This window comes from Cyrtonyx montezumae, unplaced genomic scaffold (assembly GCF_038088225.1).
Source record: "Cyrtonyx montezumae isolate F1298 unplaced genomic scaffold, pur_monq_1.0 scaffold_2, whole genome shotgun sequence".
Lineage (NCBI taxonomy): Eukaryota > Metazoa > Chordata > Aves > Galliformes > Odontophoridae > Cyrtonyx > Cyrtonyx montezumae.
Genome location: NW_027071936.1, coordinates 64,894,985 through 64,918,271, shown reverse-complemented (window position 1 = coordinate 64,918,271; position 23,287 = coordinate 64,894,985). Strand labels below are relative to the sequence as shown.

General features: G+C 34.7%; 1 protein-coding gene across 3 annotated transcripts in view; it reads left to right on the top strand.

Moving 5' to 3' along the window:
• Positions 1–20,507, top strand: part of CTNNA2 (catenin alpha 2) — a 459,751-nt gene extending 439,244 nt beyond the window's left edge. For 2 of the 3 annotated variants that reach the window (XM_065735984.1, XM_065735985.1), the window contains one exon: positions 19,344–20,507. In XM_065735984.1, the coding sequence (XP_065592056.1) occupies positions 19,344–19,631 (288 nt within the window). In that variant the 3' untranslated portion in view covers positions 19,632–20,507. Of the gene's footprint in view, positions 1–8,803; positions 8,948–19,343 lie in introns of all 3 variants that reach the window. The other variant, XM_065735986.1, reaches the window with a different exon arrangement.
• Positions 20,508–23,287: the final 2,780 nt, after the last annotated feature.

Below are 23,287 nucleotides of genomic sequence, written 5' to 3'. Positions count from 1 at the left end.
ATAAAACATATATATATATATATATTTGTTTCTTACCCTAGAGTAAATACCCTCTTATATCTTTACGGCTGCTCTGGAGCTGATTGCCCCATTTACACTATACATTTAAGCTATAAGCCTGGATTTTTTAACTTCTGTTTATGTTAGCAGCTTTGCTATGGTGTTTCCTAAAGGACTGTATTGAAGAGAATCTAAAAGATGCTTGTGAGGAATGCCTCTGTTTTCTTTTTTCAGCTTTGTTTTAGAACTCTACAGATATAATCAGCCTTATTACCAGAAAGTGTAACCAAAGAGTCCTAAAATTCTAAGCCAGATAGAAATGCAGTGTCATACAGAGTAACAGCCACGTACCTTTGAACACAGTCCAAAAATGCTGAATCAATAGCCACAGTGCAATTTATACATATTTTAGCTGGGCCCAATTTCCAATTATTTTCAGGAGCCCATTAATCTTAACATAATAGGCTTAGCTGGGATGATAAAAGAAGGAATCTTATAAGATTTTGAAGATACACAGCAATTCAGTTGAGGTTATGATTTTATCTAGGAGTTATGGCTTAGGGAACTAAGTGAGGACTCTGGGGGAATAAGGAAGGTAAAAAGGCCAGAGCCACCTGTTTGACCTTTGTCTGAGGTGGCACAAGTTGGGGCTTAAGGGTGTAACTACAAAAATCCCATAATACCTGATCTGGGACATTGGATGTAAAGAATATGAACAGATGAGAAATCGGAAAATAATTGGCCCTGTGTTTTCTCTTGATTGATGATGGAAGTGAGGTAAATGGAAGTAGGTAGTTCTCACCAAGGGAAGAGTGAGACTTGCTATTTTAACCGAATAACAGTTCCAGCAGTTGCATCAGATGAGCTAGCAGATAGTCTGTCCATCACTTCTGCCTGTGGTTCCTATATCTGGGAACACAAAGTAGCTTAAATGATATCTTTCATTTAGGTCTGAATTTCCCATAACTACCCTGTGCTGTAAAAACAGGTTGGTGTGCAGATGGGCAGTGAACTATCAAATTGCTACTTGTGAACCCTATAGACCTATAGAAAAGTCAGGTAACTTGACTTAATCTGCTATTAAAAGCAAGTATGCTCATCTCTCATTGAATTTGGAGTAAGAGTCTGTGGATAAGTATTTACTTAAGCCACTGATATAGCATTTCATTTCTGTGCACAGGAAGCTTTTCTCTTTTATTATTTTATTTCTTTTGTCTTTGCTTGCAAGTAGGAAATCATAGAGAATCTTGGCATTCAAAGTTTATAAGGGTGTGTATATATTTACATATATATATATATAGGTTTGTCATTGGTAGTCATTTTATTCTTCCTGATTCAAGGAAGAGTTTGGCTTTCATGAGAAAGAATTTGCTGAAGAGAGAGCTCCAAATTGACAAAACTGTCAGGTCCCTTTTCTTTGAGCCTCTCAGGAGCAAAAAATAGCCACTCCAGATATTTAGCAAGCGACAAAAAAGAGTTTTATTGTTGAGTTATAGCAGAAGAAAGATACATGAGGTAAAATCACAGAAACTGACAAAACTTGGTTTTTAGATGTTTCAGGGCTGGGCTGCTCGCCCCAACAGGCTCTCAATGTTGACAGCAGAAAACTTTTGAGATAAGGAGTGCCATTTTTCCAAAAATGTGTTTTGAAAAGCAATACGTATATTATCAGCATTTTAAACTACTCTATTCCTAGCTGTACTTAAACATTAATAGGTGTCAGTAATAGAAGTTTTATGTTTTATCTATTAGTGCTTACATTTACTTTCAGCAGAGGGTTAAGAGCAGCTACTCCTGAATAATTGATGACAGTGAGTTCCCAGAGTCACTCTCCTCAGAGAGATGTAGTTCTGTGTCTAAACTCACATCATTGTACAACTGAGGTTGGGGTGATGGCAATACATGATAAATGGATATACCTTAATTGATAAAGGAAGGTGAGAGAGACTCTATAGGTAATTATTAAATTGCCTAAGAATATTATTTGTTGTACTTTTTTTAGATGAGGTTTTATCTTTTTTTTTTCTTTCATTTTCCTTTTCCTCCTTTATTTCTTTTTTTTTCTTTTTCTTTTTCTTTCTTTTTTTTTTTTTTTTTTTGGCAGGTTTTTTTTCACTTTTACCCATTCTATCCACAAGAAGTTAGAGTGGCACAAAAATGTGTTAACAAATATGAACAGTATTCTTTACCTGCAGCAGTACTTTCCCATAAACTAGTAAAACTGATTAATTTTATTCTCAGTATTTTGCTTGGAGCTTATTTAACATAGAGCTAAGTAATTTTTTGTGTATACACACACGATCACATAAATGTACACTCCTGGTGTGAAAACAAAGTTACGTGAGGTGAAACCAGTGAGAAAAGATCTGTTCAGGAGGGATTGGTGGAATGGAGTTCTGTTTTCAGACCTGGAATGCAAACAATGAGTAAAAGGAAGGACTTCAGACAGAATAAGGAAATAAGCCTGGGAACCATGAAGCAGGTGGTAAAAAAGGGTTGAGGTAACAAAAAGCCAAACAAAAAGAAAGATAGGTGTATGAAATAAAGGAATTTCAGTGGTAGGAAAGGACTGATGTAAAGTCAGGACAGTAAAGCTGTCTGAACTTTGCAGTAATCTCCACTCTCCTATTACTCCCAGTAGAACACACAAGGAGAGGAAAGCACTCTTACATAATCTTATAAGGTACCACTGTGAAAGGATATCACCCAGGGCAGGAAGGCTGAGGCTAGATGGGGAAAATGAGGGCTCTTGGTTTCCATTCTGTGTTAGACTGTAGCTCATGTTATGTTCTGTGAAAGAAATAAAAGTGCAAAATATAGGGTGATGTTTCAGCTGTACTTTTTGGGATAAACGTGTTTAAGTAATCTCTACACGTTTGAATTTTTACAGAGTCACTGATATATGAGATGGTGAAATAAAACTATATTAGGTGTTCACTCTTTCAAAATGTATTGTTGTATGAAGCACATTACAGCCATATGAAGTTTTAATTAACCTTTATTTGAGACAAATGCTTTTGAGCTCCTCTCTTTGTGACTAATACAGGAGTCTCCAACTCGTGCTGTCTAAGGCTGTGTTTCCCAATGCACTGTACAAGAAAGGGACTACTGATGATGTGGTAACATTAAGAAAATTTATCATCCTGACACCCAGTCAATTTACTACCCCTAAAAGACAAAGGCATCACTTTGTAATGCTGGTTAATCCAAATGAGTGCTGATAAAATTCCTCACGGTCATATATTCATTATATATGATATATTTTATAGAAACACTGTCTTAAAGCTTTTTGAAAGTTTAAACAGTGAAGATTTCTTAATTATCCTCTGCAGCTCTAAGATGAAGAGAATAATAAAAAAAAAGACATAAGTAGATTTATATAGTTGCTATAAATCCAGCTGACAATTCCTCTTCCAAATATATAACAATAACAAAGATTTAGTTCATTAGATGACAATTACCTTCTGATTCTCAGTAAAGAATCCATGGAGCACAAATCCAGAGAATTTGTTTTAATGCAATCTTTGGAGGTTTCCAAACCCCATGCAAACTCTGCAGCAGCTGAACAGGTCTAATGCTGAAAAGCAATTTCAAGTGGGAATTTGTGCAAGAGATCTCTAGAGCTAGTCTCCTTTAAATTAAATTTGAGTAGTGCTGTGATTTAGCTAAATGAAAGATCCAACAAGATCTTACATAGATCTTTGAGTCACATGATTTTGCCTAGATAATTGTTGCTGGATTGTGTAGTTAAAGAAACATGAGCTATGGACATCTGGTAAATCAAAGATAAGATCCACTTGCAGAGTAGTACAGAAGACTTTTAAAAAGCTATTTTGCTTTTTTCTTAGTAGTATTATTGCTATTTCTTCAAAGCATCTGAGTAAAGATGGCTTGGTTGTGGGCAGAGTGTAGGAGAGGAAAAGTATAATGTAAGGAAAAGTAGCTGAATGAAATTCAACACACCTGAAAAAATGAACCCTTTACTGAAATTCCATTATTAGAAGGGTTTTGTTTTTTTTTTTTTCAAATAAAAATATTTGTTATCAAAATGTTAAGCGACTTAATTCCACAAGAGAGAAGCTGAGAGTATGAAGAAACTGTTTTTCTGATACACAAACTTCACCAGCCCATCAATTATTAGCAAAGCCTAGAGACCGATCTTACATTCTATGGAATATGCCTGTAAAAAGTGGTGTAAGAAGAGAAGACTTCTGTGCTATTTCATATTCCCTTATTTTTCTATCTTACTTCCATTAAAGGAAGTGGCATGATATCAAATTTCACTATTTTGTATTAAATAAGAATGCCTTTCCCCTGTGGCATTCTCAGTTGGCCTTCTTAGCACACAGCACAGTTGTATAACTTTCAAAATCCGATTTGTTTCTCTCTCATGGGAATGTGGAGAATTGAATCCAGATATGACAGCTTTAACACACAATAGAAGAATTTGAACTATGTTTCTTATACAGCAGTACATCTTTTAAATCTCACAATTATTTCACTTCCACTCCTCACTTCATTACCACTTTCTTTGGATAATGATAAGACAATCTCATTTCTAAAGTACTATCTGATGATGCATTTGCCAGATAATGAAAAAGCAATTTCAGTTCAAACTCATGAATTTCTTTCACTTTAATTATAGTTCTTGACAACCTGAGTCACAAATGAGTAACACACACTTAGAAAGATTCTCAGACAAAAATACCCCTAAGGGAAAAAAAAACCACAAGGTTATCCCAAGCTTAGCAAAATTAGTTTCAAATACTGTACAAGCAAGCTTACGTATGTTTCCAACCCACTGATTGTGTGTTTTGGTTGTCATACTTTTTTAATGTTTTAATAAAAATTATAACCAAAAAATTAAAGAGTTTTTATTACTTATATACATTAACTATATAAATATATATATATAATTTATTTTATTTTTGAGGCCCAAGGCAGTTTCGCTTTGCTCACTGCAGCCCCATCTGCATGAGAAGGTAGGACACCCATGGAAAGAACTTAATAAAATTGACAATAGAAATATATTTCCATTGAATGGACTTCTAGGCAGGGATTAAACCAAATTAGGAATGTTAACTATTCCCTTATATCTTTCCTTCTGAAGTGCTTCTTCCATGCTTTGAACATACTGTTACTATTATTACTACTATTACTATTATTTATTAGCCTCATAGAACAGAAGGAAAAATATATCTGTTCTCAGTCACATCTAATATCTTATGAAACAGATAAACAGCTTCATCAACAATGAGGTTTTATTTTGTACACTGTATTTAAGACATTGATATGAACTCAAAGTGAAAAACAAACCATTATGAGAAAAATCAGTCCTAACTTCTTATGGTTAGATTTCTCAAATTATTTTTCTGATTCTGACTAAAACATTGTCAAAATAATGCTTAAACTGTGCTGCTAGATAACTAAATGTATCATTAGAAAATGAAGCAAAGTCTACAGGTAGTTTGTCCTAAATTTCATCAAGCACTGCATTAGTTAAAATACTAATTTCTGGTCCAAAATTGTACAGAAACAATTTCATGCTTTTTCATATCTGCATTTTCAGTGTCAAAAAATTAGAGCTCTAAGTTACACCTCTACTTGGAGTCAGGTGGGACTAGATTGGATATGAAAAAGAACTTCTTTACACTAAGGGTGGTAAGGCACTGACACAGGTTGCCCAGAGAGATGGCGTATGCCCTGTCCTTGGAGACCCTCAAGGTCAGGCTGGATGGGGCTCTGAGAAACTGGATGGATCTGTAAGTGTCACTGTTCATTGCAGAGGAGTTGGAGTAGGTGACCACTCAATTCCTTCCAACTCAAAAGATTCTAGGATTTCTACGTTTTACTGTTCTTTGACTGTGACAATTAATGAGCAACAAAGATTTTGCAATCCATCCATCAAGCTGATTGGCAACAGGACATCTTTAGGTGAGGTGTGTGTCTATGTTAGGATCTCGGGCTTTTATGGAATGTGTCAGCTTGGTACTTTGGAATGCGTTTTTCAAGTTGTTTCACTTTCTTAAGATGCATCCATTTTTACCTTCTGTAGGTGTACCAATAGAACACGGAATGTATCTATGTAGTTGGATCTCCTCCCTGTCTTTCACTGTCCTTCTGTCTTCAAACTTCATAGATGGGATCTACTGGTACCTTGAGAATTCCTGCTTGTTCCTTACAATCTGTTCATCTTCTTAAGGAAGAAAGAAAATGTTTTGGTGTTTTTTCCAACAGATCTTTGATGTCAAAATGAATATGGAATCATTTTTTTCCCTTGATTGCTAGTGCCTGGTTGAAGTCATCACACCAATGACCTCGTGTGAGTTTACATAGCTTTCTTATGCAGTTGAGCTTCACTTAAAAAAGATTTTTAACGTCTTCATTTTCCATATCTTTGAATTTACATGTATTCATTTAATTAATCTTATATTTCTTTGAACACTTGGAAGATTTCCCTCCTTCTTTGATTTTATATACCTTTTAAAAATATATTCTATTGCATATATTAATGCTCTGCTTTTGTTCACTGTTTAGGGAAGTTATCTATTCTAATGCCTGTTCACAAATCATTCTTAACTTTTTCCTCTTCCCTTAATTTTGATCTTATCAGTTACAGATCATACTAAATAGATCAAAACAAGCTTTCAGATTTGAGCAGTGTTAGGCCAAAATACCATCCGGGTATAATCTGCTACCTAATCTATTTAAATGTTTATACCACATTATCATTGTGAAATCTACCACATTTCTTGTTTTGTTGCTTGAGAATATCCTTGTCCATTCTCAGTTTCAGCGAAGTTAATTGTGCTACATCCATATGTTTCTATTCCAATTTAAAACAATATATATTTCTCTTTAGAAGCTCTTAGAACTACTGCTACAAATGTAATTTTTAAAAAGATAGTCTCTGAACATCCTTCTTTTAATCAGAATAACCATACTTGATTAGAGGCTTCTGAAGGTCTGCTGGTCACAAGAGTTCCAAATTTATTCCTACTTTATTTGGCAAAAACAACTGTGGTGCAATAGTCAGGTCATAGGATACCTAAGTTGTGACTTAACATGGTATATTTTACCATAAAAGCCTTAAAAGTCCAAATATTTTCTTTGGTAGACTAATAGAATTACATATTGAAAAATTAGAAAGCAGGCCCTATAGTGAAAAGCCTTTTGAGAGTAGATCATGATGTTTACAATGGCATATCATAATTTACTCCTTTATAAAGAGAAGTATTTTTCATCTCCCCTATCTTCATATATGAAAATAGCTTGAAATTAAGATTACATAACAAGAAATCAGTTAGACAAATGTTTAATTTAATTCCAAACTGAAATTCACAGCACTATCATCACTTTGCATTAATCAGCTGCAGCCTGGCTTTGCATTGTGTTCCTGAGGTTATATATGATCTCTGACAATCACAATAACTCTTCATTTTGTTGGCTGGACTAGTTTATGTGTTGAGTTTTTAAATCCACTGCTTTAAACTAGCAGCTGCAGATACTACAGGTCTAGATTGTGATAAAGGCTTTGAAGACTGAGAAGAAAAGTACCTGACCTCTGTTGTTGGGTGAATTGAGTGGTACAAGACACTAGTCAGGCACTTGTTTTTTTCCTGTAGCAGGAAAAGAGAGGAAAACAGAGAGCACGCAAACAGAGCAGAGAGTACACATGAATCATGACTGAGACAAAAACAATAATCATGATTAGGTTACAATTTACATGATTCTTGTAACAGCAAAATACCCAGGGGAAAATGTCAATGTTAATTGTGTGCTTTTAATACACATTCTTGAGAGAGATTTGAGGAGGATTCATTTTTTTCATCTTCCAAAAAACAGGTTCTTACGCTAGTGCTCTTTAGTGGTACTGAACAGCATATACTATTTTTTTCTTCCATTTCAGTACACAGCTGGGTTGCATATAAGCAATTATGTTCACTCTGAAACTTGCTTCTCCAGAATTTGTATGATGAAAATTCCATTAGCAATAAATTAGAATGAATATCCCCCTTTAAGCCCTTCAGTTTCAGTTCTGGGGTTGTTGTTTGAAAAAATATGCTGCAGCCTGTAATGGCTTCATTGTCTAAAAATGTACAGTCTTTAAAAGCATCACCTCTTTGCAATTTTGTTGATATTTTCTGGAACTTAAAGTGTGCTCTGTAAATAAATATATGCCCAGACTCTTGATACTTCCCTCACTTGTTCTTTCAGCTCAGTTTGTCAATTCTCAATTTCGATGTGAGAAGAAAATAATTCTTTGCCATCCTCCTTCAAATATTGCTGAAGGTAGCCTCCCTTCTAGTTAACTGTGTTCAATAATGAGTCCAGAGAGCTGGAATGTTGAAACTGATCAAATTCAGCACTGGTGGACGTGAGCATAATTCCTCTTGGAGTCAATGACTCAGAGTTCCTGTTTTGATGTGCTTTTCCAAATCATTCCTAAAATAATGGTGCTCTAAAGAACATCAATAAAAATCACGCCCAATCCGATGTCAGTCAGCTTTTACTGGGGATAGAACTTTCTATCCTTTCTGATTTTCATCCAGAGGTGACAAAATGTTTCTCCTTTCCCAGTCATCAATCCCACTTGGGGTTGCATACCTAACCTGTGCTATGGGAGCAAGTGAGAGGAACTGCCAGACAGCGGGGTTACTCAGTGTGGAAGAGTCCCTGTTTTCTTTGCCCAAGCATAGCTCCTTCAGCACACGTTTTCCTCTCTCCTCACCTCTACGCTACGGCGCAGTATTTCTCTTGCTCTCTCTCTCACTCTCTCTTTTCTGTATCTCTCGGAAATCAGACTGGAGTTCAGAGCACTTTCACTACCTTTTATGAGGTAGAGTGCGATGGCATAGATGGGAGTAGGGCTAGTCAACTTTCTACCCACCCACCTACCTGTGCTGAGGGAGCTACGCTTGAGGCCGGAAGCGGTGACTCCTCAACGGTGAGTAACCTCCTCTCTCATCCTTATCTTTAATTCTCTCTATAGGACTGTGGGTGGAGGGAAAAGAAAATGCCTTCTGTTGATTGTTTTTTCTCCAATTGTTTTTTATCTTTTTATCAACCACTGGGTCACAGAATGAATTGTATGTATTGTTCTAGTCACCAGTGAAAAATCTTTTCCTCCCCAGTGTGAATTCCTAATGTCACCTCTAAAACAAGGATGATGTTTGTTTGCAGAGGTAATCCATTTACAAGCAATTAAACCAGTCCTTCTAACTTGTTTATCTTACACTATAAAAAAGTATTGTCTGATCACCTTAAACTCAGTTGCTAATTTTCTAACAATTTAATTGCAGTCATGTTAAGCCATCACTCTGTGATTAAAGATAGATGGTGTTTATAATAATTTGGATAGTGATAATTTCTAAAGGACAGAATTTTTATTTTCCATATTGTCTATTACTGATTTTATTTGCTTAACCCAGAATGTTTATGAATCTATCTACTGACAGTAGGCCAATTACAATACTTGTCTTATAGATTAAATAAAATTCATAAGAAAATTTTAAGCAGAGAATCAAACCCCAGGAGATTAATTAGTACTTAATGTTTTAAATTATCAATCCAAGCTTTTGATTTTTTAATACGATGTGAACTTGAGATTGACAGGGTTGTTGCTGTCTGGATTTCTTTGTGTTTTCTTGTGCCATTACCTATACATTACTATTTTGCCTTTAAGTCTTGCCTTATTACCTATTTTTCTTTGCCCCAAGTATTCACTATTTTAATATCCTTCAGCATTTTAAAAAAGACAAGATGGACTACGAAGATCTTCCTTGTTCTGCCTCTTGGGTATCTACTCAAGCTGTCAAGATGTCACACCATTCATAATAACGGGCAGAAGGGCCACATGAAGATTTTGGTCCCTGGGGGTACACAAGTCTTACTCATGTTCATTTAACGCTCTTTATCAGCTCTGTGTGGGGGCACATCCTATCATAGTGAAAGGCACTAAAAGGCAGTAATGCATAGTCTATAAATCAGAGAGTGCAATCACAGCCTTTGCAGCAGATGTGGTCAGTAGACTGATTGATGAAATACTTCTATTTTCAGGTGACGATGTGGCTTTGAGGAATTGGGAATAGGATGCAGAGCCTTTCATCTTCTGGTCACTGACATATATTGGGAATTGGTCACTAGTGATGGATAGGTATTCCCCCTGATGACTCAGTGATGCTCTTTGCATGAATGCACAGGAGATCTGAGTGAAATTCTAGAAGGATGAATATCTAGTTTAGCGAGCTGCCAAAAATTCACTAATAACTGTTTTCCTTTCTGCTAGAAAGAAAAATAAAGGCCACAAATAAATCATTATCTCCTCTAGCTCTGAATAATATTAGCAAAGTTTTATAATTACTGCTTATTCCTTATAGTAAACCAATCATTGAAGTCTCCAAATCTTCCTATTCATAGCCAAGAACATGTCTAGAAAATTTAGCTTCCCTATCAAACTTTGATCTTCTGAGTAGAAAAGAAAAAGCAGGTTAGTCAATTTGTAATGTTTCACTGGGAAATCTTTGTAGGAATTTCAACTGTTAAACTGGGTTTGAGGTTTGCACTTCTGAGAGGAAAATGCTTTGAGGGAGAATTTAATCAATACCCAAAGCACGTCTTTTGGAGATGAGTTTACAAAATTGTTTTTTTTTTCTTCATATAATTATTCTTGTTTAATGTGGGAGACTTTGAGTTTTGTACAGAATTGGCAAAGCATGAAGACCAACTGAACAGTGCCCCTAATCTCGCTGCAATTATATGAAAGCATATTGGTAGAAAGAAGAAATTATTTTTAAAAGTGGTATAAGGATTGAGAATGGGAGATCAGAACTGGTATCATTCAGTAATTAAGGTGAATTAGAGATACTGTGGGGGATATTAGGAAACAGAGATGTCAGTGGATTACTTTAAATCCAAAGGAAATTGCTGTCTGCATTCACTTGTAAGACGAGCAAATCAGAAGTTGGCTTATTTATACATACAGGGTAGTTTGTATAGACAGTGATATGCAAAATACCATAAACTATTTTGATTACTTAATCTGGTATCTTTCTATACCAAGTCTAATACTAAATTATAATCATGTAACCCCAGGCTGTGGATTTGCCTGAGTAATCTCCCTGGAAGAATAAATAGCTTAATTTTACATGTGCTAAGCTAATTCTCCTTTTAAATTATTATTATTATTTTTTAAGTGTAGCAATTAAATTAAAAATTTTAAGTATAAAAATTAAAATGTCTGAAGTGCACAGCTTCTTGTATTTTATGACATTAGCTTAAATGTATATTCTGGCACTTACAATGTTTCTTTCAGTGTTATATTATTTACATATACATAAATAAATGTCAAATATAATAAGACAGTTTTCATGTAATTTTGCTTTTTGAAATCTTTTGAAAACAAATATCTGAGCAACTTATTTCAATATATGTGGATTTAAATTTGTTAAATCTTATCTGTTCTGTAAGTCTAAATATACCTTACAATCTTATTTGTTTATAAAAATAAATATTGCATTGATTTAAGTTGCCAACCACATGCTGTGTTAGTGATTCCAACCCAAACCAGAAATTAGTAAATTTATACCTTTGTATTTAAGAAGGTCAGCATTGAAATTACAGCCTTGTTTCTCAGTCATACTGGTAGCGATGTGAATAATATTTTTAACAATGTAGATCGTATACGGAGATCAAAAATTTTCTCAGTATGATTAAGATGGTTAATTATAATTCCCAAATTTTCTGTATTTTCTAGGCTGAGTTCTCTCACAGGCTGAATCAAACCTTTGTGGGCTGGTTCTTACCTTCTTCTTTTTCTGTATAAGAAGTGAGGGAGAGCTGTGAAATGTGCCATCTGTTTGGAAACGGTGTCAGCTGGCATATAGATGCTCATCACCCTGCCCTCTCTTATTTTCAGTTTTAGGCAGGTTTAATACCATTGACTCAACATGAATTACTTTTGATTTAATCTTGTTTAAGCAGAAGAAGTGAAGATGATGGTGCACAAACATTCTAGAGGACTCTTTGTTTTGGTTGAAATTGCAATCCTTTTAAACTTTGACCTCAGCTCATTCAAGTTGTCAACAAAATGCTCAGTACCATTTGGACTGAGTATACAGTTTCAGAGGAGAATAGGGCAACCCTAACACCCCAGGCATTTATTCCTGGGACAGTTCAAACTCGAAGTCATTAAATGTGATCTGTTTGATCAAAATCCTTTGCATTTTTATCCATTCTATCTTAGCATGTGCAAGCAAACATGCTCATGCACCTGTGATCTATACAATTATGGCGAGTTTCAAACTCTGTATGCTCCACCAAGACTCGGGAAATTTTCAAGAGATCACTGCAAAGAATCACATTTTGTGCTTTGTCTCATTGGGAAAGAGACTTTGCAGTAACAAACAGAGGCTGCCTTTCTCAAGTAAAAAAAATTAAAAAAGTAAAAAAAAAGAAGGAGTGGGTCGATAGTGTGAGGAAAATTGAGTATTTTATTATTCAAAAACATTTTATCTAATTATGAACATGAGTTTTTGACTGTTCTCTCTGTTGCTAAGTGGAGAGTGATTAATCTATCCAAGCGTAAACATCTGTATCTGAATTGCTCATTCCAGACTTCCCTTATCATTGATGGAGAACAATAGGCTTCCCTACTCAGATTAGTAACAAGGTGTAGGCAGATGGACAGAACCATGCAGAGAAATGTAGAGTCAGGGGATTTTGTGCTGGAGTCTTTGAACGATGTGTATTCGTAGGTAACTGATGTCAACTTTCTATGAATATAGCTGTGGCAGAAAGGAAGGTACTTATTTTTAGCTGGACAGAAGTATTTAAATTGCTTTAATAAGAATATTTACCTAGCTTTTAAGGAGTTTCCAAGCTCATTAGTTTCTTAGGCTGAAGCTTTGACTTTATCATTTCTCACATTCGACAGTTTTGGGGATTAAAGAAGAATTAATGAAAATAATCTCAAAACTATTCATTATTCTTAAGTTCTTGAACAAGAGTCAAAATTCAAATACATTTATTTTAGAAATGTTGAGCGTCTAGACCTAGGTTCATTATTTTCTTCCAGATTCTAGTGCGATTTAGTATGTTTAGGTATAATAAAAGAAGAGAGGTACTCATAGAAAATGAGCTCATTAAAGATCTCAGATACTCCATTGTTCTTGGTCTTATTCACCAAGCACAGAAGGAAACTGACGTGCTTTGGCCCAACTCCTGGAGCTACATAGGAAGAGCACAGGATCAAAATTCATTTATAGAAATGGACCTTGCATAGGTCTCTGAACACACAGTCTGATTTATTTTTTAAGTAGACCCACTTTTGATGCCTACATTAGAAAAATTGATCAATCATCTGACAGCTTCTGAGTATTCTTCTGCCATATTCTACTGTTCTTGGATCCTGACAAATATTAAAAGACATCCAGTCTCAATTTTTCATGTCAAATAAATGCAGACAACTAATGCACAATTTTTAGGTTAAGCAAGAACCATGTAAGAAAAGAAGCTGTGTGCAAATGCTCTTTCATTTCACCATTTTTTTAAAATCACTGATGAAATTATACCTTTGTCTTCTCTCCATAAATTCTGGTTTGGAGGTAAGATTGTAGAGACAAGATTCATTTAGTTTGTCTTTTTGTAGGAATGATCGTTCTCAGGTTAAAAGCACAGAAAATGTTTGGGGTATGTGGATCACTGAGGTTATAACTACTTCTCAATTGCAGTTCAAGCAAAATGCTATATAAAACACTGAATCACAAAGAAAATGTAGGGGAGCTAAATTAGGATTTCCTAAGATCAAATGAATATTTTCTGAAGAAATTGATATTGTATTTAAACAACTTGAGTGACCTATTAAACATATGTCAATGACTGATGATATTTTTTCCCTCAGTTTGACAGTTACTCACATTTATTCATTTGGATAAAAAACTTGTTCTTATAGCAGTGAAACTGATCATCAGCATCACCTACACTACTTTTGTAGATAGGTTTACTTTTATGCAGAAGAGAAGACAAAGGTGAGATATTGTTGTCTACCACAATACTTTAACAGAGGGTAACAGGGAGCCAGACTTCTGTAAGGATCCTGTGACAGGACAAGAAGCAATGGACAGAAGTTTGAATGCGGGAGATTCCAGTTAGAGATTGAGAAAAACATTTTACCATGAGGGTAGTCAAATTCAAGCTCAGGGTGGGGGTTTCTGGTCTAGTGAGGCTGAACACTGTCTGTCTTTGAAGATACCACAATGTCCTGAACAACGTAATTAAATATTATGTCTGAAGGAGTAAGTTAATTACAATCAAAAAGGAAAATGGATAGCTAGGAAAATAGGAGCATAATTCTATTTTTCTGTGTACTAACAAATCCCTTTTTAACCCCATCACAACCACTTTTTTCCAAATAATGACTTTCTGCTTGTTAAAGAAATTCAAATGGACGTGATAGTTTTCTCACAATAGCTGAGCATCTAGGAAAATCCTAATGCATATTCTCAGGCTACTGACAGAAATACAGCTTCAGGCATTGGGTAGTAATGCTGAAAAATTGCAGATGTCTCCCACCATCGGCATGAGTGCATCTGAATAGCGAGTAGGCCATTCTTGCACTGGCTGTCAGTAATAGTATCATGTTTATGCATGCAATGTGCTACAGAAGCATAAAACACAAGTATTATGAATAAAATCTTTTTCTTATATGTATATTTATTTTAAATATATAGTGCTATATTTACTATTAAGCACAGTTGAGAGGAAAATGTTCTTTTGTATAAGAGGTTAACCTGGGAAAATGGTATTTCTGTTTTACCCTTTTTTTTTTTTAAACTTTGTTGCTATAGAGGGTGTTAACTGACTTTTGGTTGGTACTAACAGCAACTATACTGGTCCACAAAAGTATGAACTTGCTTCAGAAAGGAGGAGAAGCAGGGAACGCATCCAGAATTCAGGTAGTCAGATAGTCTTAGTGGCTTGACAATGCATAAATGATCTGCTAACATCTTACAAATAAAGTTTGAGCCAAGAATATTCAGAGTTGCATGTTCATTTCCACTATGGAATCATGAATCAGTGTAGGTTAGAGAAGGCTGTAAATAGCACCAAGTCCAACCATCAACCTGATCTACTGATTCCTGTGAATAAACCATGTCCCTCAGAGCCACATCCACACATCTCAAATACCTCCAGGAATAGGGAACAGTAGGCAGCCCATTCCAACACTTAATCACCCTCTCCTTGAAGAAAGTCTTCCTCATGTCCAATATAAAATTCCCCTAGTGGAACATACTAAATAGACGGAAGCTGCTCCTTAAGATGGATACCAAGTAAACAGACTAAACTTTATTCATCAATAATTATTGACTCATTTTTTGCACTCATTCATTTCAAGGTCACTGTGGGCCATTGTTATCATTAAACTATCTAGGTGACTGATAGGCTCCCTGAAATCATGCAATTTAAAAATCTCCAAGCGCTATGATCAACTTGAGTATACATTTTAAGTAAAAACTTCCAATGTTGATTTCGCAGCTTCTACAGATAGAATCATTATCCTTCATGATTTTGTGATTAATTACTGTCACTACTAAAATTTTTCAGCTAATTAATAACTAAAATTGCATGCTTTACCTTACAGCCATTAAGTTCTTTTATGTCTTTGACTAATATGTAAAACCTGAAATATTGTCACTCATCTGTTACCATCTACTTGCTGACTTAGATCAATTCATTTTCAGTCTTAATAATTAATTTTCTGACTAACAACTATGTACAATTCTTTCCCTGCTTCCCAAAGTTAATAAAAACTACCAATAGTGATCTATAATATTCTTCAACTGGCTCTTAAAGCTACCTATACTACTTCCTTACTCACTGGAAGTCTCTTTTCTCTTAGTTTTTACAGTATTTTTTCAATTCTAAATGTGAGGATAAATTTTCTCCTTTACACAAACTGTGCTGTGATTCTTCCCCCTTACACTGGTGTGTCTATGCAGAGAGAGACCATCTCTTTTTATTTGATGTAATGTTAAGGAATGAATTTTCCAGCCTCATTCTCTTCCACTTCTTTAGCTATTTCAGTATTGAAACTGATGGTTATTTTATTTAGATAATATGAATATATGAAAGAACTTCTAAATCCTTACTGTTGGAAGGTTCCGGAATATTTTGCACATAGTTCAGGAAAAATGTGTCACAACTTATAAGCAAACTAAAAACCCATCAAAGCCTTATAGATTTTTGTAGAAAACACACACACACACACACACACACACACACACACACAAGTATATATATATATATATATATATAATTTGGCAGTTGATAGGCTCTTCTGCTCAAGTATTCTACCCTTGCATTCATTAATTGCAAAGTTAGCTTGTAGCAAAATCTCTTTTTTTTTGTGAATGATGGCAGAAAAAATGATGGGTGAGTGGTAGTTCTAACCTAATGGCAGCTCTTAGAGTAGCCATTCCCAGGTTCATTAATGGTTCTGAATCTTTCCCAGCCCTCCTTTTTCTTAAAAGTTTTGTGGTCCAATAACCTAAATTTATCTCTTAAATTCAAGAGGTATTTTTCTCCTAAGTGGATTTGTAAACAGATTAAAGTAGCAGAATGCTATCACTTTGTGTTGCCAGTCAAGGACTAGCTTTCATTATATTCATAATTCCCTAACCATTGCTAGGTGGTGAAGTTTGCCTTCTGTACTGTGCAGCAATTTCATAGAGGTACTTTTGTATGAAATGTTAATCCAACACACTTAATTATTAGTATTATTACTTTATTATTATTTTTATTCATCTGTTTGGAAAAACGTGTATGTCTCTCTGTCCTGATTTTGTAAGGAACTGAAATACTTTGGCCTTGCTTTAGCTTCATGCCATTGTTACTGTGGTTTTTAAGCACAGCTTAAACTGAAGTGACATCACATAGTATTAAGATCTAAATGTTAAATGGAGCGATGATGTTCATTCAGTTAAATTCTTCTTTACGGAGCCAGAATACAAACCAGGAACTGGAGGCAATATGAACATCATTAGTATTCAAGTGGCCAAATTTGATCTGTGGGATGGTTACCAGAAGATTTTGGAGAGCAATCATATTAGAATACTATTATGGGATTTTTATGTCTCTTTTCTGTTTCCTGGACTTGAAAGCAATACAAAATACAATACAACAAGGTATAAGTAAATGCAAATTAACATTAGATTAATAATGGTGAAAATAGGGAGCTCTTATGTGTACAACAGAAGACTGGAAGTAGAGGTAATTAAAACAGCATAAGAATATGGAAAAGACATCATTACAAGCCTCATCTGATCTTGTAGGATTGCACAAGCATCTGCATAACCTTACCAATAACTCCATAAAATTATTAATATATTTTAAAATGTAGATTGCATTGTATGTATGTATGTATATACTGTATGTATGTATATTTTAAAATGTAGATTGCATGTATTTCAGCATCTTATTTGCGTGCCTCCTCATTTCAGCATGTGTTCTTCCATCATTCTGTTCCGTAGAATATATCCCATTTAACACAGCAACCAGAACTCCTTTTTTTTTTTTTTTTTTTTGCAAAGAAATAATGGAAATTCTGAGGCTATTGGAAATCTTCAACAATTTGAATTAATGGGATTGTACAACATAGGTTTGACCCAGACAGTTTACCCACACCGATTACAATGTAAATACTGTTTGGCGATATCACTTTATATTCAGAATCAATCCCTTGGTGTTTCAGAAAGAAGCATTTAACAATGAATAATGTTTGACTGTAGATCTCAGCAGTAAATTAGAATATCCTAATTTAATAGAGTATGATCTGTTATTTGCCAAGAAACATAGATTGCCTTATAAATCATGCGATAGTGTGGTTATAGAATAACACTATACTGAATTATATTTAATTACTGCCTATTGAACAGTCATGTTTCTGCCATATATATAATTTTCCATCTTTTAACTTAGTTTCTTTTACTAACAGAAAATGCAAATTAGTTCTGAAGAAAAATATTTACTGGGGACAGGCAATTAACTATGTATTTCAGGAAATGGCACCAAGTACGTGAGAATCATCAAAATGCTTTTCTGTTTTGCACCTCTCTGTATGCAACTGTTTATGTATTTAATGAATTATACTGAATATAGGCCACAGCTGAGGAATTCAAAATAACAGGTAAGTCTATAGACGAATGTGTTTCCTGATGCAGTCCTTCTGTAATGTCTATTCTCATTTCATATCAGTCACCAATACTTTCCAGAAACAGGTTTCTCCTGCATTTGTATTTTGAACTCTGTTCTTCTTTTAATGATCTAGTGTGTTTGAGATGAATTATGTTGGCGTTTTTTTAATTGCTTTATGAGTATTTGTCCCAATTACCTTGCTTAAAATTCATGTTAAGTAATTGTATGCTCCCAAAAGATAGAGCAGGAGAGTTGGAGTGAGGACAGGCCTTCTGTTCCACTTAAAAAACCTAAGAACTTTCTGTGGGGTGGAATTAAAGAGCTAGAATAACATCACATCCATATATTTTAGCACCTACTGATTCTAGGATGCCTAGTTGGATTTGAAAAGCACCTAGTTTGTATTTTGGAACACTGAGATGTTCCTTTGGAAATCCCATTATCCACTTTAATCCTTTTGAAATAGTTGGCCAGGGGCATGTACTTGATCTCAGTATATGGAAGCTTGTTGATTGAAAGCCCCAAGTTTAACAAGATGTAACAAGATTTTTGCTTATCATAAAGTAATATTACTTGTGAACATGAGTAGTAAATATTACAGTTACAAAACCAAAAATATGTGGTTAAACATTTCAAATTTTTAATTCTTTAGGAGTTTTCACATCTCCTTTTGTCTTCTCACATTGTATTTTCAAGCAAGCTCAGCACTGGCCTTACAATACTCCTGTAGATATCATTCACAGAATCGCAGAATTGTAGGAGTTGGAAGGGACCTCTAGAGATCGCATAGTCCAACCCCATCTAGTCCATCCTCATCCCATTGCAGATGTTATCCTGGGATTCATAGGAATAATTAGAAAAAAAGACTGATCACTTAGGAAACCATAGAAAAAAATATCAACAACAGAAATCAGCCAGCACAAGTTTTCCCTCTGAATTACTAAAAAATGTTAATGTGATATACCACAGTCTTCCCCTAATAGGGTGCATGTTGCTTCTGCTGCTTGTTACTGCAAGCCTGTTGATTAATCCTCAAAGGGTCATTGCATCTTTAATGGGATCTGAGAGCATCCAGACTTCAGCAAGGGGGTGATCCAGTGATCCAGATGCAGAGTAACCCTGCTGTATTTCATTTTGTTTTCTCTTCATAGCTGGACAGTGCCACTTCTCTCATCCAGGCAGCTAAAAATCTGATGAACGCTGTGGTCCTTACAGTGAAGGCATCATATGTAGCTTCTACTAAGTATCAGAAGGTCTATGGTACTGCTGCAGTGAACTCCCCAGTTGTATCTTGGAAGATGAAAGCACCTGAGAAGAAACCTCTAGTAAAGAGAGAAAAACCAGAAGAATATCAGACAAGAGTGAGAAGAGGGTCCCAGAAGAAACATATTTCCCCTGTACAGGCCTTAAGTGAATTTAAAGCTATGGATTCATTCTAAAACACTAAGCTTTACCAGCAGGGTTTTATATTCTTTTTGTATGCATACCTGCCGACTTGTATGCGTCTGGCATGGGGTGGGGGGAAATAGTGTCCACGTGCATGCAACCTGAGGCTCTACTGAAGTAACTAACTTCCTGCAACGCCAAAATTTAGGGTGTTTTCTTCCAATGTTCAGTGGACTTGGTCCAAGCTTACTTTCTAAACTAAACTACAGCATTAAATTGGCCAAAGAATTTGCATCACAGGAGTATTTGCTTGGGTTAAATAACAAATTCAAGTCTAAACCCAGAAATTTTTTTGCATGCAAGAAACATTAGGTTGGCAGGTATATTAAGTGAAAAAAAAATAAAAAAAGGAATTGTAATGGTAGACCATAAAGCTTGTATTGCTTCTGTTCCAGTGCAAAAATGTACTAGCCAATATGCTTAAATGTGTGGCCCAATAATTAAATGATATAACTTTTAAGTCATTTTCATTATAGTATGTGAATTTTTAAAACAGATACAAACTAATTCATCCTAAAAATGCTTCTTTTAAACCATATTTTGTTCTTTATATCCTAGTAGTGTTATGATTGCTCACGTTTCAGTTATTCCCATTAATATGAACAGAGGTTTACTTTTGCCAATTGAATTCCTTATGGTGGAGTATGAAGCACAATATGGTGATTGACATTGCCTTTTATATTATGATTATTATGATTATGATTATTATCATATTAGTAATAGAAGAGCTGATGGTGGAATGTTTAGAAACACGGAAATTGACAATGTGAGAATTTAGAGGCAAATATGTAGGTGTAGCTTGGATTACAGGTATCTGACATACCATTGTAACCACTAACTCAATAAACTCATTTAACCTTGGAATCCTCTATTTGTTTGGCTTGTCTCTTTTAATGCAGGGATGGACAGATGCCTTCTGCATCACACTGGATGTAGACAAATTAATTTTGCTTTGTGCTTCCCTTTATTTTTTATTTTTTTTGGAAGAAAAATAGACTATTTTTTATTACCAAGTATGGTCAATGGGTCAAAACCATAGTCTTTAACAGAGACATATCTGTCAAGTAGGTGATGCAATTTTGTTTGCATCACCTCAATGCATCACCTCAAAAACAGCGTGAAGATGGTTCAGTGTAATAAGTCAATAAGCTTGACATCTAAAAACCATGGAAATTTTCATTATGGATAGATCTGTATGAAGATTACTACAAAAAGAAATGTCTTATCTGCTTTTACTCTTTTTTAGCCCCAATAGTTGGCTCAACAGAGATTGCATTATAAAAAACAAAAGAAACAAACAGAAAACAATGTAAAAGTACCTTCATGACATCATAAAGGAATTGAAACAGTGTAAGAAAATTAAATATACCATAAGTGAGTGTCTATCCCTTACACTGTTTTTTATGTAAGTGTTGGAATGCTTTCATCAGATAATGTTGATCATTGCTCAGAACAGCAGTGTACCCCATTTTATTCTATTACTCTCCTACACAGTCTATATAAAGAAATACACTCTCAGATGCTTTCTAGGAAATCATGATTTTTCCTTTTTTCAGTTGTTCAGTATAATAAAAAGACTCCCCAATAAAAACTGGAGACTGTGCATATGATTAAAATACATTCAAAGACACGGGGAACTCCTTAAAATGCTTTCCCTACAATGTACTTTAGTCTGACATGGACTGGAGAAACTTGTGATATCAATAAATTACCTAAAAATAATTGGAATATTAACACATTAAATTAAAGAGACAAAAGATGGATGTTGAATTTATAGAAAAAAAAAAAAGCCAAATAACGGACAAATAAAAATGTCAAGGGTGGTGCATAAAAGAAATATCTGTATGTATGCAATTGGCCACAATGACAATCCCTTTGCCAGTCATTCAGGCAGAATATTGACTGTGTCTGCAAAATGCTAAGGAAAATGAGATTTTGTGAAGGTAAAATCCATAATGATTTTGGGCAACTTAGATAACTTGAATTAAAGCCCTACTTTAAGATAAATTATTTGACTTTAGATGAGGCCCATCTCTGCTCAAGATATTATTGTGGTTACTGGATAACATTTAACACTGAAAAATGAAAAGTGATGCATGTGAAAACAAACAAACAAAAAAAAAGAAATGAAACACCCAGAACATATCAGTTCAGTGGTTGACTAATGAAGCCAATGGAATTGAAAGATCAATGGAGAAACATAAACTATTAGATGATACTACATGTATACATCAAGCAGTTTTAATCTACTCTCTGGAAAGAAGTGGTATAGCATGGTAACATGCATGACAACATGAATTAATATCTAGAATCAGTTTCATGTAAGGAGAGACTGAGTAAGGTAAAAATCTCCAGTTTCTTCAGGGCAATCAATAGGCTGTAAGATGAATAAACAAGTTACAAGAATTAGTGATGAAGAAATGAATTATCACACAGCAAGTTTGATGTAATGAGAATAATTACTTCGTCAGATAAGTAAATAATTATAGAACTCATTGTTACAATGTCACATTTGATGATCACTGCACTAACAAGGAGTTCATCCTACAGTTTCACCTTGAAATCTTGCAGGTCTTCAGTATATTTGACATAAAACATAACAGTAAACTAATGGATGAAGATTCTGGAAATGTCCAGTACAGCCAGACCTCCACTAGCTTAAAGCTACCTGTATTACTAGAAAAGTGCTATGAAAAATTGTGCTGGACCTTGCTGTGTGTGTTTCATGTGACAATCAGCTTGGTTCACAAACTAATTGTGAACAAACCATACATATTCTTGAATACATAAACCTTGAAAATGTTACCTTAAGATTGTATTCATAATGCAAGAGAAGCAATTCTATTTGTGTCTCACACAATTAGTACAGTAGTAGAATAATTAGTACATTAGTAGAATAAGTACAATTGTAAGTTTCTTAATCATGTATTTCAGTCATTCCTAAATAAAGATTTACTTCTAGCAGGTAAATGCACACAAAATGTCTGGTTTTGAAGATCAGCATGGATGTCAATCAGGAATCCCTGAACTAGAGGCAGTTTACATCCCAGCGTGGTCTTCCATGCTGTCTTCACTGTTCATATTATTCAAATGCCAGTAATTTCTCTATGTGAAATGACAAACCCAAATTACTAGTGACTTGTATGTTTATCCAAGGAAGGGCTGTATCTATTGGTACAAAGCCATGAGAAAAGAAAGGGGTTTGGCCTACTTCCCACCCTAACAAGCTATGGAAGGACTAGTAGGATATTTCATATTTATGTTAATTCTTCAGCAGGAACAGCAGCCAATTTCTGAATTTAGACATCAGAGAATACAGAAAGCCTGAAAACTTTTACTTAACTTTCAGGATAATTTTCCTAGGATTACTTTTCCTCATTGGTTTATTTATTAAATTAAGAATTTGTAAGCAAGAAGAGTTAAAACAGCTAAATACATAGTTTACATCAAGGAGCTACTGAACAAAGCATGCTAATACAAAGAAGTGGAAGTTTTGGATGGGTCAAAGAAATGACACCTGAGCATAGTAAAATTAGTCATTACTCATATATAGCATTTCTTATCCTTAATCCCTAGTGATCTTTAAATTTATACATGAACTTAAGTGCTTAGCTGCATATAAATGGCGCTATTCATATGCTTAAAATTG